The sequence below is a fragment of the Carassius gibelio genome, chromosome B24, assembly GCF_023724105.1.
Source record: "Carassius gibelio isolate Cgi1373 ecotype wild population from Czech Republic chromosome B24, carGib1.2-hapl.c, whole genome shotgun sequence".
NCBI lineage: Eukaryota > Metazoa > Chordata > Actinopteri > Cypriniformes > Cyprinidae > Carassius > Carassius gibelio.
Window position 1 is genome coordinate 1486777 of NC_068419.1, and position 17281 is coordinate 1504057.

Here is a 17281-nt window from a genome sequence, read left to right on the forward strand (position 1 = left end):
CAGCACACACAGCTTCCAGAGACAAACTAAAGCACTGTACATTAATAAAACATCAACATTATCACCCGCCGAATGCATCAGAGAAGAGTTTGTTTAACAGTCAATTGAACAGAAACATGCCTAGGTCATAGTTCACACCAAAATGTTCATACATATGTTTTAGAAACAATAAAACATTATTGTCATGACATAAATATACCCACAGATTCTTGTTGGTGTCATGCTAAATAAACAAATAAATACAAGTTCAAATTACAGTTTAATATGAATTATGCATGAATGCTTTTCAGTATATTTTTATATGTGACCCAGGGACACAAAACCAGTCGTAAGTGTTTTTTTTTGTTTTTTTTTTTAGGTTTATGCATCATCTGAAAGATGAATAAATAATATTAGTTTGAGATACAACTATTTGAAAATCTGGAATCTGAGGGTGCAATAAAAATCAAAATATTGAGAAAATCATTACAAATGAAGTTCTTAGCAATGCATATTACTAATCAAAAATGAAGTTTTGATATATTTACGGTAGGAAGTTTACTAAATATCTTCATGGAACGTGATCTTTACTTAATATTCTAATGATTTTTAACATAAAAGAAAAATTTATAATTCTGACCCATACAATGTATTGTTGGCTATTGCTACAAATATACCCCAGAGACTTAAGACTGCTTTTGTGCTGCAGGTTCACAAATATATTTTATAATATATTTTTATTTAATAATAATAATAATTAGGTTAGGTTATTTATAAACCTTAAAAAAAAATGTAACATTTAAAATGAAAACGAAACAAAAAAACAAATTCTAAATCTTATAATAAAAATCAATATAGCAGATAAGTGCATATTTATTAAAAAAAATCTTAATATGTATATTTAATATGCATATTATATTATCTTTATTAAAACATTCATATATTTCATGTTTTTTAAAGGCAAAACACAACAAAATTACAAAAAGTCTAACTTTAAAATTAAAAATGAAATACAAATATCTTAATTATAGCAATATATGATGCTAATACAATAACACTAATATAACCCAGAAACCTGCATACTTTAGATTTATTACAGTCTTTATTCTAGCTTTATCTAATGTTCAGATTAATGTTCTGAAAACTCATGTGATTTACTGCAAATTTTATTTAATAATGGCTCTTTTTGATATCTAAACATACAATTTCAGAAAACGGTAAAAATGTTTGCGATCCCTACTGTAATCAATCAGATGAGGAAATATAATAATATGCATTAGTCTAATGTTTTAATTTCACCTTCGATCTTAACTCACTGAAATATCACCGTATCAATAACATTATTGATATGTGTGTCTGTGTGTGAGGATGAGGAGGAGATGAAGATAACACTGAGTTTGTGAGTGATGAAGAACACATTTCGGACATTCGATTATCCAGAATACTGATGGTGTTTCCCAGCTTCATCTTTATCTGGACTGTTTAATAAAGTCCTGCAGTCACAGACTCTACTGTACACATACTGTACACATACTGTAAACATACTGTACACAAACAGTACACATACGGTAAACATACTGTACACATACAGTACACAAACAGTACACATACGGTAAACATACTGTACACATACTGTAAACATACTGTACACATACAGTACACATACTGTAAACATACTGTACACATACAGTACACATACTGTAAACATACTGTACACATACTGTAAACATACTGTACACAAACAGTACACATACGGTAAACATACTGTACACATACTGTAAGCATACTGTACACATACTGTAAACATACTGTACACATACTGTAAACATACTGTACACATACAGTACACATACTGTACACATACTGTAAACAAACTGTACACATACTGTACACATACAGTACACATACTGTAAAGATACTGTACACATACAGTACACATACTGTAAACATACTGTACACATACTGTAAACATACTGTACACAAACAGTACACATACGGTAAACATACTGTACACATACTGTAAACATACTGTACACAAACAGTACACATACGGTAAACATACTGTACACATACTGTAAACATACAGTACACATACTGAAAACATACTGTACACATACTGTAAACATACAGTACACATACTGAAAACATACTGTACACATACTGTAAACATACTGTACACATACTGTAAACATACAGTACACATACTGAAAACATACTGTACACATACTGTAAACATACTGTACACATACTGTACATCACGCTAATGCTGTAATACTGACAGCAAATCAAACATTCATACACACAAGTCAAGAAGAAGAAGATAACACTGGAAAATCCTGTTGACGTTTCAATTTAATTATAATAAAAGTATGTTTAGTTATATATTTAATTATTTTATTCTAATACTGATTTTATGAATTTCAATATAACCAATCAGGGAAAATAAATATACTCATAATGTCACTGTATTATGTAATAATTAAATTGTAATAAATGTGTTTTTTGTATATATAGTATTATATTTAATTTATTATTTTTAATATTATCCTTTAGTGAAACATCCATTCAAAATGTCTCTGTTTTATGTTAATATTTAAATAATAATAAATGTATGTTTTCCGTAGTACTGACAAACGATTAATCGTGATTAATTATTTTATGAATTCTAATATTATCCATCTGTAAAAAAAAAAAATCTGCCACTGAATTATTTAATATTGTAATATAATAATTATTATTTTTAGTTATATATTTTATTATTTTACATTTTTTATTTTAATATTATCAATCAAATGAAAAAATACTGCACTTTTCATTGTATAATGTAATAACTTAATTTTAATACATTTATATTTAGTTATAAGTCTTATTATTTTATTAAAATCCACTCAAAATGTCACTGTATTAATTTTGTACTATTTTATTGGTTATATGACCAAATAATCCCATAGTTTCGTTGTCTAATACTGCAAAGACCTGTTTCCCTTGTAAAGCCTCCAGCGATAAATGAGACGTCACCTCTCAGAATCAGACTGCATGAAGATTAAACGGATCAAACTTGATTAAACAGAAGAGGAGTGAGAATATAAGAGAGTTGAAGCAGCTATTAAAACAAGCGCTAATGCTAATGCTAATGTTAACACAGAGGGAAAGAGTTTAGCTGTGGGTTAGTGGACTGATGGAGAGAAAGAAATCAACACAAACAAAAACATGATTTCAGTTCACAAAATAATAATAATACACAAAAAAATTAGTGTTTAAAGTCAAATTAAGCTTTTTTAAAGGGTTAGGGTTAAAATTAGCTAATATTAGCGTAAGAATTAGCTAATATTAGCATAAATGAAAGGCTCTATAACACGTAATATCATAATGTATAAATACTTAACCACTTATATGTATATGTATTTATAATATAATATAACCTATCTATTTCACAAAAGATTATTTGTATATTGATTATAAAAAAGGTTTAAGAAAGAGATGGTTCTTTAAAGAACCTTTGACTGAATGGTTCTCTGTGGAACCACTAAAAAATGTCTTTTATGGCATTGCTGTGAAGAACCTTTTAAGCACCTTTATTTTGAAGAGTGTAGAATCTTTCCATTCAACAAAAGAACTTAGTGGAAATGTTCTTCTTTTTTTTTTTTACTTTTCATTGAAAGTTTCTTTGGGGAACCTAAAATTATGAAATGATAAGAGTATAAGACCACAGAACCACCAGACTTTAGAAGATGCGTGATGGTTTTCTCTCCTCAGGCAACTCCCTTAAAAAGTTCAGAGACTTCCTGTTTCTGTGCAAAAGAAATGAGCGAAATGGGCTGTGAATGTCAGATAGACGAGTGTATCTTACCCTCATGCCTTCAAACCGGGACAGCGCTCTCAGCGGTCTGAGGGCTCTAAGAGTTCTGAGAGATTTGATGGCACCAAAGTCCGAGTAGCCCAGCATGTTTGCTACCAGGCTTACGAGAGACACCTGAGTGACAGAGAGCCGAGGAGAAAGGGAAGATAGAAACGTAGCATTAGGACAGCAGTAACATCACACCCGTTACAGTCCTGCGGAAGGAAACGGTGCATCAGTCTGCAGCGCTAGGAGGAAAAACAGGACTTAATCATCAAGGAAACCCGGTTCTGGAGACCTGATAAGGAAAAACGTGGTTTTAAGTGCCACTGGTAGTTGTTTCATCGCTCTTCTGTGACCTGTGAAGAACTGAAGGGGGTTTAGAAGGCAGCTGTCTATTGAGTCTACTCAGATTTTGTCTTCGGTGGCGGGCCCGAGTCCGAGCGGCTCTTACCCTCATCCCGGCAAAGCGAGACACAGCGCGGAGAGGCCGGAGCGCCCGGAGCGTCCGCAGAACCCGCATGGAGCCAATCTGATCATAACTGATCACACGTGCCACCAGACCAATCACTGACACCTGCATGAAGCGAATTATAGCTCGTTTAGTTTCCATGAGTTTCGCGTTGAGTTCATAGCATTCATACTGTTCAACTGGGATTTTTGTTTTCATGTTCCAATCAGTCCATTATGGAAGAGGATTAAGGCCAAGCAATAATAAAAAAAAAAATGAAACCATCTTGACATTAAAGTCGTTACATTTTGAGAAAAAAATCGTTACATTTTGAGAAAAAAATCGTTAGATTTTGAGAAAAAAACGTATAAATTGTTGAGGAAAAAGTTTTTTTGAGTGTTGTTCTCAGACTGTTTTTATAATTTAACGAGTTTATTGTCAACATTTTATTTAGACTTTTTTTCTTGAAATTGAATAATTTTTTTTCTCTTAATTTAGTAACTTTAGGTTAATTTGCGAGAAAAAATATCTAGTGTTGTTCTTTAAATTTAAAGACTTTTTTTGGTTTTTTAACAAGTTTATTTTCAAAATTGTATTTTGAATTTTTTTTTTAACATTTTATTAGTTTTTTCTCTAAATTTAACAAGCTAATTCTCTTTTTTTATTTTATTTTATTTTTATTATTGCTTGGCCCTAATCCTCATATTATTTTGAAATGTAAAAAAGTAAGTAAATAAATAAATAAATAAAAGAGTTTCATGTGCATTTAATAGCTTTAAAAGTACTTGATTTTATGTATTATAAATATTAAAATCTCATAACAGTACTCATGCAGTCAAGCTTATTTCAATGCTTACGTAAATGCATTTCATATTCATAAAACAATTTTTTAAAGTACTTGATATAATAAATCATAAATAAATATGATAAAAAACACAATACTATATTAAATATAATTTAATATTATAGAAATATTAAATTTAAAAAATATAAATATAAAAATATAAAAAATAAAATATCTGAAAATTCTTAAATATTCATATTAATCATATTAATCACATGGGATTGTTTTGTCCATGTTCCTGTCTGTATTAATAATTAAAAAAATAAAATAAATTCAACTTATGTGCAATAAGCAGCTTTAAAAGTACTTTTCTGAATATTAATATTTCATAAAATCTTTCACTTTTCATAAAAAAATTTAATAAATATGACTTCACGACAAATGAAATGTAAAAATAATTTTTCTTGTGCCATTTACAGCTATGAAAGAACTTGATCTAAATGACTATGTAAAAATGTAATATAATTCATATTAATCAAATTGAAATTGTGTTCATGATCCAGTTTGAAAAACAAAAAAATTTCGATGTCAAAGAAAAACGTAAATAATGTAACAGATGTAATTTATTCTAAATATTAAAGTTTTATCATTTTCATATTATTCCAATATAACAAAATCTTCTGAGAATCTTTTACTATAACTTAAAATATACAATATCAAATATTCGGTGTTTATTATGTTATTAGTTAATTAAAGATGAATCCTAGTTTAATTTATATAAATCAAATGACATGGTTTGAATGCTATTTCTTTTGTCCTCATTAATGAAGGAAACTTTCCGAGATTTAAATTAAGTGACAGACACTTATATCCAAGCAACTTCCATCCATTGCATTTTTAAAGGCATACATTATTTTTCACGCATTTCCTAGAAATCGAACCAATGACCCTGCTGTTTTTTGAGCTACAGGAATTAAACACCCTTCCGTACTTAAAAAAAGGAATTTTAGGAATATTTTCTACATCATCTCATCAAGTATCAACAAACTTAATGTGAAACATTTAATCTGAAGAGACTCAAATACAGTGGAGGTGAGGAGTGTCATTTCCGCAACACTTGCATCAGCAAACAGATTTCAACATCAAAAATAATTACACAAACTTAACCTTTCACATCACAACTTTACAATTTACCGCAGATCTGAAATTCACAGCTCTCCTTACTCTCTCTTTTATTCTCAATTCTCTGAATGGAGCCGCACAAATACAAATCATTTCATGTACACATGTAGAGTCTGTACAGCGATGCAGTCGAGTTTGATTTGGCTTTATTTTTGTAGAAATAAATGTCAATAGAAATGCATTTATGCCCATTTAACCCTCTGGTGTCTTATGGGATTTATAGTACTAAATTATATTAATGGAATAGTTATGATCTATTTCTTCAAACTATTGTAAATCTTGAATGCTTTTGAGCTTTTCAAAAGTGTACAGACGTTTAGGTTCATTATTGCAAAAAATACACACAGACAAAATAATTAATATGTTTTAGTCTAAAACTGTGGCGGGAAAAAATCTAAACAAAATTGATATCTCAGTTTTTATGTATGTATGTATTTTGTGTTTATTTATTTCATTTCTTTAGGACTTTTTAAACTATGTCCATGTGTGTGTTTTTTTGTTTGTTTGTTTTTAACCAGAACCAAAACAAAACAAAAATTCTGTCAGAAATGACAAACCAGCTTTAGATGGAAAAAGCATTAAAAGTACCAATATAATGTATGCCAAATGTCAAAAATTAATATTATATGAACTTATATACGTTTTCTGGAGAATTGTGTTTTACAAGAAATAACTATTTCAGTTTGTTTTCATGTTAAATTCAATGTTTATTGCCGTTTCTTTGTGATTATGAAATCCGTGAACATTTTTAGAGGAACTCCTACCGCATTATTTTTCAGTGTAAGTTTCCAGAAACAACCCAAATATGTGCACAAGTGTACAAATACTGAAATATAAAGCCAAAACAAACAGCACTGTATCACTGGCCTGAATCTGGAGCTCAAACAACATTAAAATAATTATAAATCATCATCTTTTAATGTCACTGATGAAGTGCTGGAAAGCTGGTTTGATTATTATACAATACAAAAGTTGATCTCTTTAAACCCGAGCTCATTCAATCTTCCTGAAATTGTAAATGTTTTATAATGAAGCACTTCTGCCGTTTTTCATTCGCTGCACTTTGCAATCAAACGCTGGGGAAGTAAATTGATGCACTTACATCCACAATGAGGAAGTCCAGCCAGCACCAGTAGTTGGTGAAGTACTTCCTGAAACCGTAGGCGATCCACTTCAGACCCATTTCCAAGATGAAGATGTAGGTGAAGATCTTGTCTGCGTATTCAAGCACCACTTTGACCACTTTCCTTTGCTCAATGTAAATGTCTTCAAATGCCTTTCAACAGAGAGATATAGAAGAAGCAGTGTGTTAAACCACACTTACAGAAGACTTCTGAAGACCTACAGCACTTCTGTGTCTTATTCACGTTATTAACACATTTGACTGTGAAGGTGGATGAAGACTGGGACAATCTATAGAAATATGACGAAAAAGCAGTATGAATGTTTTATTTGAGTGATGTTTATATTAATGACATTATTATGTGCTATTTTATAAAGAAAGTAAGTCATTTGGGTTTGGATCATTAATGTTTTAGTATCACTGAGATACTATTATCAGGGTAAACTTAACTTAAACTTAAAAAAGATTTAACTACCACACACATTAATTGGCAAAACAACATAATAATAATAAAAAACTTAAAACTTATTTTATTTCAGCTAGTCAACATTTGTAATTTTAATAGTTTTTTTGTTTGTTTTTTTTCTATGCAGTTTTTTGCTTATTTTTTTTTATTTTTGTACGTCTAGTTAAACTACTTTAAAATGAGAAATGTTGCATATGAAAAGTAGATGAAACTAATTAATAAATTAAATAATTATTTTATTTTATTACAATAAACATATTAAGAAATGAATTTGTTGTTTTACAGTTAAAATTTTTGTAAATTATAATAACCCTTGTTTGGCTCACTGTTATTTTCGTACAATATAACTGAGATACTATTACAGTTTTTATTCATATTTTGAATTTGTTTTTTATTTTTATATCTTCTGCTTTCATTTGAATTGTAGTTAAAGGTTTAGTAATGTTGATTTTTGCTATTTGTACGATATATACATACATATATATATATATAATTTCAGTTAACTTTAATAACCATGGGGTTATTTTGGTACAGTTTAACTGAATATATATGAATATAATTGAAATATTATTAAAGTTTTATTTATTAATTAATTAATTTATTTATTTATTTTTATAATTTCCATTTTCATTTTAACTAGATTTAGCAAAGAGTTTTTTGTTTGTTTGTTTTGTCATTTTTACTAGTCCTTTTAATATGTCTATAAAGAGTTTTTTATTCATTTTGATTTCCATTTGAGTTATTTTATTTAACTAAACTAAATGGAAATGAGAAATGTCGCCTATGCTGCTGAAATAACATAACTTCAATTTCCTCAGTTTTTATTTTAGAACAGCACTATATCACTGGACTGAATCTGGAGCTCAAACAACAACAAATAGTTTTTTTTCTAAATGGTTTTAGTAGTAATCTATAATGACCCTGGTTTCGACCACCATTAGGATAAGTTATTGATTGGATGATCTATTTCCTCATTATTAAGTCCAGATTGTTCGTCGGAGTGGTTCTACTCTACTGAACATACATGCACCGATGTCCAGCCAAACATCTGCGTCCTCCGAACTCGCCGATGCTTTTTGCAGACTGTGCTGTTTCGCATTTTCTGCTTACTTTCTGTTTTCATGTGAATCATTCAAGTGCACGTCTGAGAGAACAGCTGCCTGCTGAAGCTGCTGGTAAATGCCACTAAAATACCATCCGGTCTGCGCACACCTGGCACCCGGCCGTAAGACAGAGCTCTGACATTAGCCCCTCTCTGTGTGTCACACACGCAGGGTTCTGATCTTTAAGGAAATGCACAGTCTTATATAATGCTATGGAGCGGGAATATATTTTTCGCTCTGGCATTTACAGTTTTCTGTGTCATGCTTACTCTCACAAAAACAGAACTGGTAATGCTTAGAGTCGACACAAAGACATGTTCCTCGTCTTATTGTGCATGATTCAATGGTGCATGTTATTATGAAAGCAAACAAATAGTTGTCTTTGTAATATTTTATCATAGAGACACTCTTCACTATTCTAATCAATACCTAATATAAAAAAGGTCAAGCTGTAAAAAATTCTCTCAGACTTCAGTAAAAAGTCTTTCAGGTTGAGTTTTAAAATAACATAAATGCTTAACATTAGTAGTTCATATGAATTTAGTTTAAACATATGCACACTAATATTCAGAAGTCTCTTCAGTGTCACATAATTTTTAGAAAATATTCTAATATTATGCTTTACTGCCCAATATTTTTGTGGAAACGGTGATGCATTTTATTTCTCAGGCTTTAAAGATTAACGGAAAGTTCAAGGGAAAAAGCATTTATTTGAAATATAAATCTTTGGTAACATTATACTGTAGATGTCTTTACAGCCACTTTTGAATAATCGAATGCACACTTGGTGCATAAAAGTATGAATTTATAAAAAAATAAAATAATAATCATGACCCAAAAAATCAATATGGAGGTACTTGAATGCACACTATTATCCAATTCAATAAAAAAAATCGTTAACACTTTAGAATAGGTAACAAATATTAGAATGCATATTACTAGAATATTAGCCATGTATTAGCGCTAATTAAGAACATATTAATGCCTTATTTTACTTGACCTTACTCTACATCCCTAATCCTACCCAATACCTAACGACTACCTTACTAACTATTAATAAGCAGCAAATTAAGAATTTATTGAGAGAAATGTTGTAGTTAATAGTTAACAAGTGTTACCTATTCTAAAGTGTTACCAAAATTTCAATGATACATTCAAAATTATGAAAGTTACTTTTTATAAATTGTTACTAAATATTACATTTTTCAGCAATAACAATTTGACGAACCCTAAAAAGCACACAAATCTCTGGTAAGAAATGAATAATGTTGTTAATTTAGTACTAACAGCGGCTGTTTGAAAGGATGAGTAAGACTGTGAGTATTTCACAACACGGCTAACAGCTCGTGGCACGTGTTGATGTAGATTAGTGTCATCTGACATCTGCACATTTGCTGGCGTCTGACAGCTCTCTCACGGAGATGCAGTCGGATGAGTTGACCAGTCAGCAGGCCATCGGCAGCCACAGGCCAGCTAACAGGAAGTGAGCTGCCACTTCCTGCCAAACTCACACCAAGGGAGACAGCTTCTGTGCTTGGTTTGAAGTCAAAGCTGTCATAAGGTTAGTGAAGCAAGCTAACGCACAAGTAAGACGACTTTACTGAGACACTACAGGCAAAAACATTGCTTCGTCATGCACTGCTCAAGTTTGCAATTCTGTTTCCAAAAATATCTTCTTTCAGACTAGGTGAAAGAAAACATCCGAAATACATAGTTATTTCTGTAAATGTGAGATATTATTATAGTTTTTATTAATATTCAGAAATTTTTCCTATTTACTGTTTTCATTTTGATTCTAGTTAAAGTTTTAGTAATGCAGTTGTTTTGGACATTTCTACTATTTTTTTAACGTAGTTTTACCTAGTTTTTTTATTTGAGTTATTTAATTCATGAAATTAAATTGAACTAGTTGAAATAAAATAAGATTTTTTTATTGTATTTTATTTCAGTTATTTTTTCTTTCTTTCTTTCCTTTTTTATGGTTTTCGTTTCAGTGAACTATAATAATTCAGTTTTGGACCATCATTAGGATGTGTAAATGATGCATTTTCATTCTTGAACTATCTATTTCTTTACATTTTACTTTTTTATTAAGAATTCAAACCTTTGAATGTTTATTTTATTGCACTTTATATATTTGCGTCTATAGATTTCAATTACAATTCATATGTTTAAAAAGTTTTTCCTCCACTTCAGCAGCACTTACATACACCAAAACTTAGAGTTTTATTTCTCTATATATTCTGAAGGTTTGTACTGTGGTGTTTGTTGATATTTCATTCAATTCATTTTATACAACACTTTATTCCAAAAAGCATGGCTAAAATGTGTTTTTTTCTGTCTTTTGACATTATTTTGTTATTTATAGAGTGATAAAAGTAGATATCCAAAATCCCCACAGTAAAAACATTAAACTCTAATAAGTCAATAAAATCAAACAAAAATTTTGAATCTGGCTTTATCCAGTGTTCATATTTATTCTCTGGAATGTTAACAAATTAGTGCATTTTAATTAGATAATACCTCATTCGAGTAAACATAACATTTCAAAACATGTTAAATACAAAACAAATGTCTTTATATACTGTGATTAATCAACTGGGAAAGTGTTTGATATCTATAAGTTTACAATTTTACCTATAGTGTATTGGTTTAAGAAACAAATCCCACTACTTTGACTGCATGGGAAACAAAGTTTTCAACATTCAGTGCAAACTAAAAATGACCGATTAAATCTCACCAGCGCTCCACTGCTGAGGAGGATCATGAAGATGATGAAGCTCTCAAACCAGCTGTGCTCCACTATCTGATAACAAGTCTTCCTCAGACGCCACCAGGCTCGACCCAAACCCTCGGATGTGCTGATGTCACAGCACTGAAAACGACGTACACAAACTGGAAAACAAAACCATTAAAGTTTAACGATTAATAAATGGGTCAATGAAACTGAAATGATTGAAAGCTCCAAGATGATGAAAACATATTTTAAAATGTATTATCTATATTTATTTTAGTTCCTTGTAGTTTAAAAAAAAACTTTCATACCATATTCAATAAAAGTTCTGACTGACATTTTAGTAAACCTAATATAATTTTAAATAAGTAATATAACTAAATAGAATTCTAAAAAAGTTTAAAATAAATAATACATTTATATATTAAATAATATATTTAAATAAAGTCAATTTGTTTAAAATATTCAAGTTTTCAAACTAATAATGATGTATAAATATGTTTTTTTATATATAATTTTGTGGGAATATCTACAAAGATCCATGGTAGCTGTATGGTTTTTTTGTTTTTGTTTATCAAATGAAAATAAAATGCTTCTGGCTGACTACACCACACTACATATTAAATATTAAACAAATTCAGTTGTTAAAAAAAAACATAATTTTGTACAAATAAATTTTATATTTCAATTACATGAAACCAACGTCAATTAAAATTTTTTTAAATTGTGCAACTTTTTTTTTTGATGAGTTACAGAAAATTGGCATGATTTACAAAACAAAACTTTTACACTGTAGCATTTTAAAACAAAACTTCTTTGAAAAAATAACAATAATATAAAAGAATACACGTACCAAACTATATAACTTTTCATAACAGATTATTCACGTGTTGTACAGAATTAATTCAGACTATAATTGAGACGAGGTCACTAGTTTTGCTGACTTTTCCACAAACCTCTTTGTTCAAAACAAATGAAAAAACTTCAAAAGACTTCAAAGAGCTTCCAAACACTTCAAAAGATCACAAACGCAGCTCCAGCAAGGATGTGGAGATCAATAGCTGAACTGCTCAACAGCGTGTAATACAAACACATCAGTAGAAATAAATGATATCATCAGAGTTGGGCTCATAAATGGAGTCCGGCTGCTGTAAAATGTCCTAGTCTTGCTAATCTGTTGGTTTTTGCGTTCAAGCTTTTATGTGACATAATCCAAGCCGGTATCATTGGTGCTCTGAAAGCCCGCTGTCTGTAACAATGAGTCCTTGCCATGAAATCCCATTTGAGCCTTGCATGGTCGTCAAAGAGTCTCCATTACTGGTATCTGAGCTCCTCTAAATTAACTTATTGCCTGTAAACTTAATAACAGGGTTATGGTAACAGGGTTCTCTCAACTCAATTTGTACCGATGCTCCTGCTCTCCATTGGCAGCATCAGACATTTTAGCACCCGGGCATCACCATTCATCAAGCAATTAACAGCCATCAAAGCAAAATCAAAAGAGCTCAGAGTCTGGAGTTATTGGTGACTTCATTGCTTTATTCGCCTCTTCATAAATTTGATTTGTAACAGAACATCCCATGAAACCCAGACTCCAGACAGTTGTGTTTCCCGAGTCTGCATTACTAACATAAAACGGAATAATTGTGAATTCATATTTTAATACTAGACACCTTAATTAAAGGTAATGTGTCATATCTTTATGTTGACATACATTGTTAAGCCTTCATCTCATGGTGCAAACAGGAAGTAAACTGCTTTAGCCATGTGACAATTTCCACTAAACATGTGACACTGCACATATTTACATAAAATGCAGTCAGTAACATTTTTAGAGCTTAATAAATGAAAACCTTCTTTAAGGTGACTATTGTAACCAGTGGGATTAAATGGGATAATGCTTATAGTAAAGGTTACTGATTTAAGTATTACATATTGCACTAAAAATGTGGAGTACCCAATTGATTAGTAAATTAAATTTGGAAAGAATTAGGTTAAAATATTATATGAAAAGATCTTTTTTATTTTTTATTTTCTTGCAAATTGTGATAATTAATTTGTCCTTTATTTCTATACACTCTGCTCTTACCATTGAATAGCACTGTTCAGTTGAGTATTGTTTTTAATTTCCTGTTTTTAATATAATTATTTGTATTTGTATTATTATTATCAGTAATTTTAAATTTTTACATTTATTTTGGTTGAGTATTACTTTAAGGATGTTGTTTGTTTTCAATGTTCATCTCTTATGTAAGGTTTGTTTTTACATGAATAATTGTACACTATCTTTATTTCAAAGGATGCTGTTGAAATTCCAAATCGTAACATTTAAGTTTTCCAACCTTAAAGAATTTCCCTATTTTCTGGGAAATGAGTTGTTGAGAGAAACAAATAATTGCATTAAAAAAAATAAAATAAAACAGAAACGTTGGAATTGTATTATCACAAAAAAATAAACACTAAAATACTGGTAAATAAAATAAAATGTTAATAAATATTACTTTTTTTAATATAGTAATTTAGTTTCCTCTCACTTTATTACAAATCCATTAAATTTAGCAGTATTCAGAACAGAAGAGGAATGTAAAATATAAGTATAAACCAAACATATATTATAAGGGCATTCATTATAAACAACATTAGATTTATTATTATTATTTATTTAATGGGGAATGTTAAAAATGCATTATGTGTGTTCCATTATGTATGCATTACAAATAAACTTGGGCTGACACTTTGCTCATCCAGCACAAATCCAAAATGTTTTTTGTGTGTTTGAGATTAATTGCATGATATATATCGTTATAAACATGCAACACAACTTATACTCTGAAATGCATGATACATTTCATCATTAATACATCATGCATTGATTTCTCCTTTAAGTAGTAAGTGCTTTAAGCAATGCACTTGTTAATGCAAAGTTTTTAGGCAAAAAAGCATCTGAAAGCCTCTGTCTCCTCTATGTGTGAGTCTGCCCTTTTGACTTCTCCAACAGAGAGCTGTTAACTGATTCAATTCAGTCATGTGAAAGTGTGCTATTATTCGATTTATAGGTGAGAAACCCGATCTCGTCTCAAGCGCTGCTGAAATGTGCGATCAAGAATTATCAGAGGAAATACATGGCAGCTCATTTGCCATAAATCATTAACTCCTTCAAACAGACCCAGTGCAGAGATCTGAACGTTTTCTGCCGTAGGCCGATGAAGTCGACAGCTTATAAAGTGCAGATCTGAGGCACACTGAGACGGTTGTGTAACATTTCCATCACACACACACACACACACTGTATGACAGATGTTGGTCGTTTCTCAGAACAAACTCTTACTTAACAGAGCAATTACGCAGAACACAAAGACATCCTTTTGAAAATGGAGAACACTTTAGCATATTTTTGAAAAGAGTAATTAATATGGAAATAAGAATATATTTAAATTCGAACTGAATGTCTACTGTAATTATATGCTATTTTCAGTTTCCATGAAAATATATTATAGTTCAAATTTATATTAAATACAAATATAATCTTTCTAAAAAGATGCCAGCAGCATGCTTAAAGATACTAATAAATTATGCTTAAAATATGCATGAAATGTGCTAACAGCATGTAGTAAAAATTGCTAAAATCTCCAGGATGCTATCAGTAAATTAAAGTTAGATACAGCTTAAAGTTTTTGACCACTTAAGTGCATTTTATAAATGTATATTTTTTAATAATTAACCATTTTGAAATATGGTGAGCGTTTTATAATTAAAATATGCTATAATCATGCTAGCAACATGCTAATTCTTTCTAACAGCATGCTAAAAGATTAATTATGCTAAAAATATGCAAGCAATGTGTTAGAAACATGCTAAAAACTTGGCAATGTGCTAAACGATGCTAGCAATATATTAAATAAAGCTAGAAACATGTTAGCAATATAACTCAAAATGTGTTAAAACATAGAAATCTGTTAACACCTGTCATCAAACTTTATTGATCTAGTTCAAATGTAATATTAAATACAGCTTAATGTTTTTGACCAACCTAGGTAAATTTTGCATGTATTTTAATCATTCGCAATTTTGTATGTATATAGCCTATGGTTGAAGTTTAAATAGTTAAAATATACTACAAAACATGTTTGCATTTTTAAATTCTAATAGAATGCTAAAAATGCTAGCAATGTGCTAAATCCTGCTGGCAACATGATACATTCTAACAGCATTCTGAAACATGCTACCAACATGTTAAATCATGTTAGCAACATGTAACATTTTTGCAGCATGCTAAAACATGTTAAATAAGCTAACAATGTGCAAAATCATGCTAGAAACATGCTACCAACCTGTTAAATCATGTTAGGAATATGTAACATTTTTGCACCATGCTAAAACATGTTAGTAACGTGCTAAAATAGGCTAACAATGTTCAAAATCATGCTAGAAAAGGTGCTACCAAGGTGTTAAATCATGCTAGCAAGATGGTACATTTTTGGGCATGCTAAAATATACTAGTAACATGATAAAATATGTTAACAATGTCCAAAATCATGTTAGAGACATGCTAGCAACATGCAAAGTTTCCGCAGAATGCCAAAACATGCTAGTAACACGTTAAAATAGGATAATAATGTGCTAAATCATACTAGAAACATGCTCCCAACATGTTAAATCATGCTAGCAACATGGTAAATTTATGCAGCGTGCTAAAAACCTGTTGAAATATGCAAGCAATGTGCAAAATTATGCTAAAACATGCTAATACAAGATATAAACTGGTTAGCAATGTGCTAAAGGATGCTAGCAATGCGTTTAAACATGCTAGAAACATGTTAGGAACAAAATATCTTAAAAATGTGCTAAAACATTTTAGCAAGGTGCAAATGCATAAATTTTACGTACTATTTCATTGACTTCATTGAGTAAAACCAAACTTTAAAGCTTAAGCCCCGGCTATAGCTTTCTTCATTTAGTGTAAATTTATATTAAATACCTAAGAATGCGTTTTCCTTACATCACAGCAGACGTCTCACCAGCTCCTGCATTCAGATCAGGGGTTTTAGCATGTTGGGATGCATCTGATTGGACCGGAGGGTCAACGCATTGAATATGGAGAGTCAGTCATCATTAAATTAACACAGGACCATTTCGTCTCTGACAGGTCTGGTCAAATCTTTGCTGACACATGATATTCTGTTTAATGCCCCATTGCCCTTTTAAATGTCAGTTCACTGGTTAATTTTTTTTTTTTTATATCAAATCACCTGCACTTCGAAACGAGTGTAAACAGGAGTCTCACATTTTACATGCATTTCCTAAATAAGGATTTTTTTTTTTTAATCCATGAACTAACCGAAATCTACCACAGCTGAAATTAATTATTACATTACAACTTTTCAAAAACATATCTGGAAAAAGGACATCTGGACATGCAAGAAAAGTTTTATATTCAGCATTAAATTAAAATGTGTAAATATTATATTACTTTATTATAATATCATATTATATTTGTCATATTATATAATTGCAATAATGTAAAGTGAATTGGGGAGGATAATACACCAATTTATAATGAAAATAATGTAAACAAGCAGAGCATGTAAACATAAAAATTAAGATTAATTTGTAATTAAATG

General features: G+C 30.2%; 1 protein-coding gene across 2 annotated transcripts in view; it reads right to left on the bottom strand.

The window, feature by feature from the left end:
* The window catches only part of scn5lab (sodium channel, voltage gated, type V-like, alpha b), a 131912-nt gene that overhangs the window by 8668 nt on the left and 105963 nt on the right, over positions 1-17281 (bottom strand). For both annotated transcript variants that reach the window (XM_052596544.1, XM_052596543.1), the window contains 3 exons: positions 11667-11821; positions 7337-7510; positions 3830-3952 (listed from right to left, as the gene is read on the bottom strand). In XM_052596544.1, the coding sequence (XP_052452504.1) occupies positions 3830-3952; positions 7337-7510; positions 11667-11821 (452 nt within the window). The remainder of the gene's footprint in view (positions 1-3829; positions 3953-7336; positions 7511-11666; positions 11822-17281) is intronic.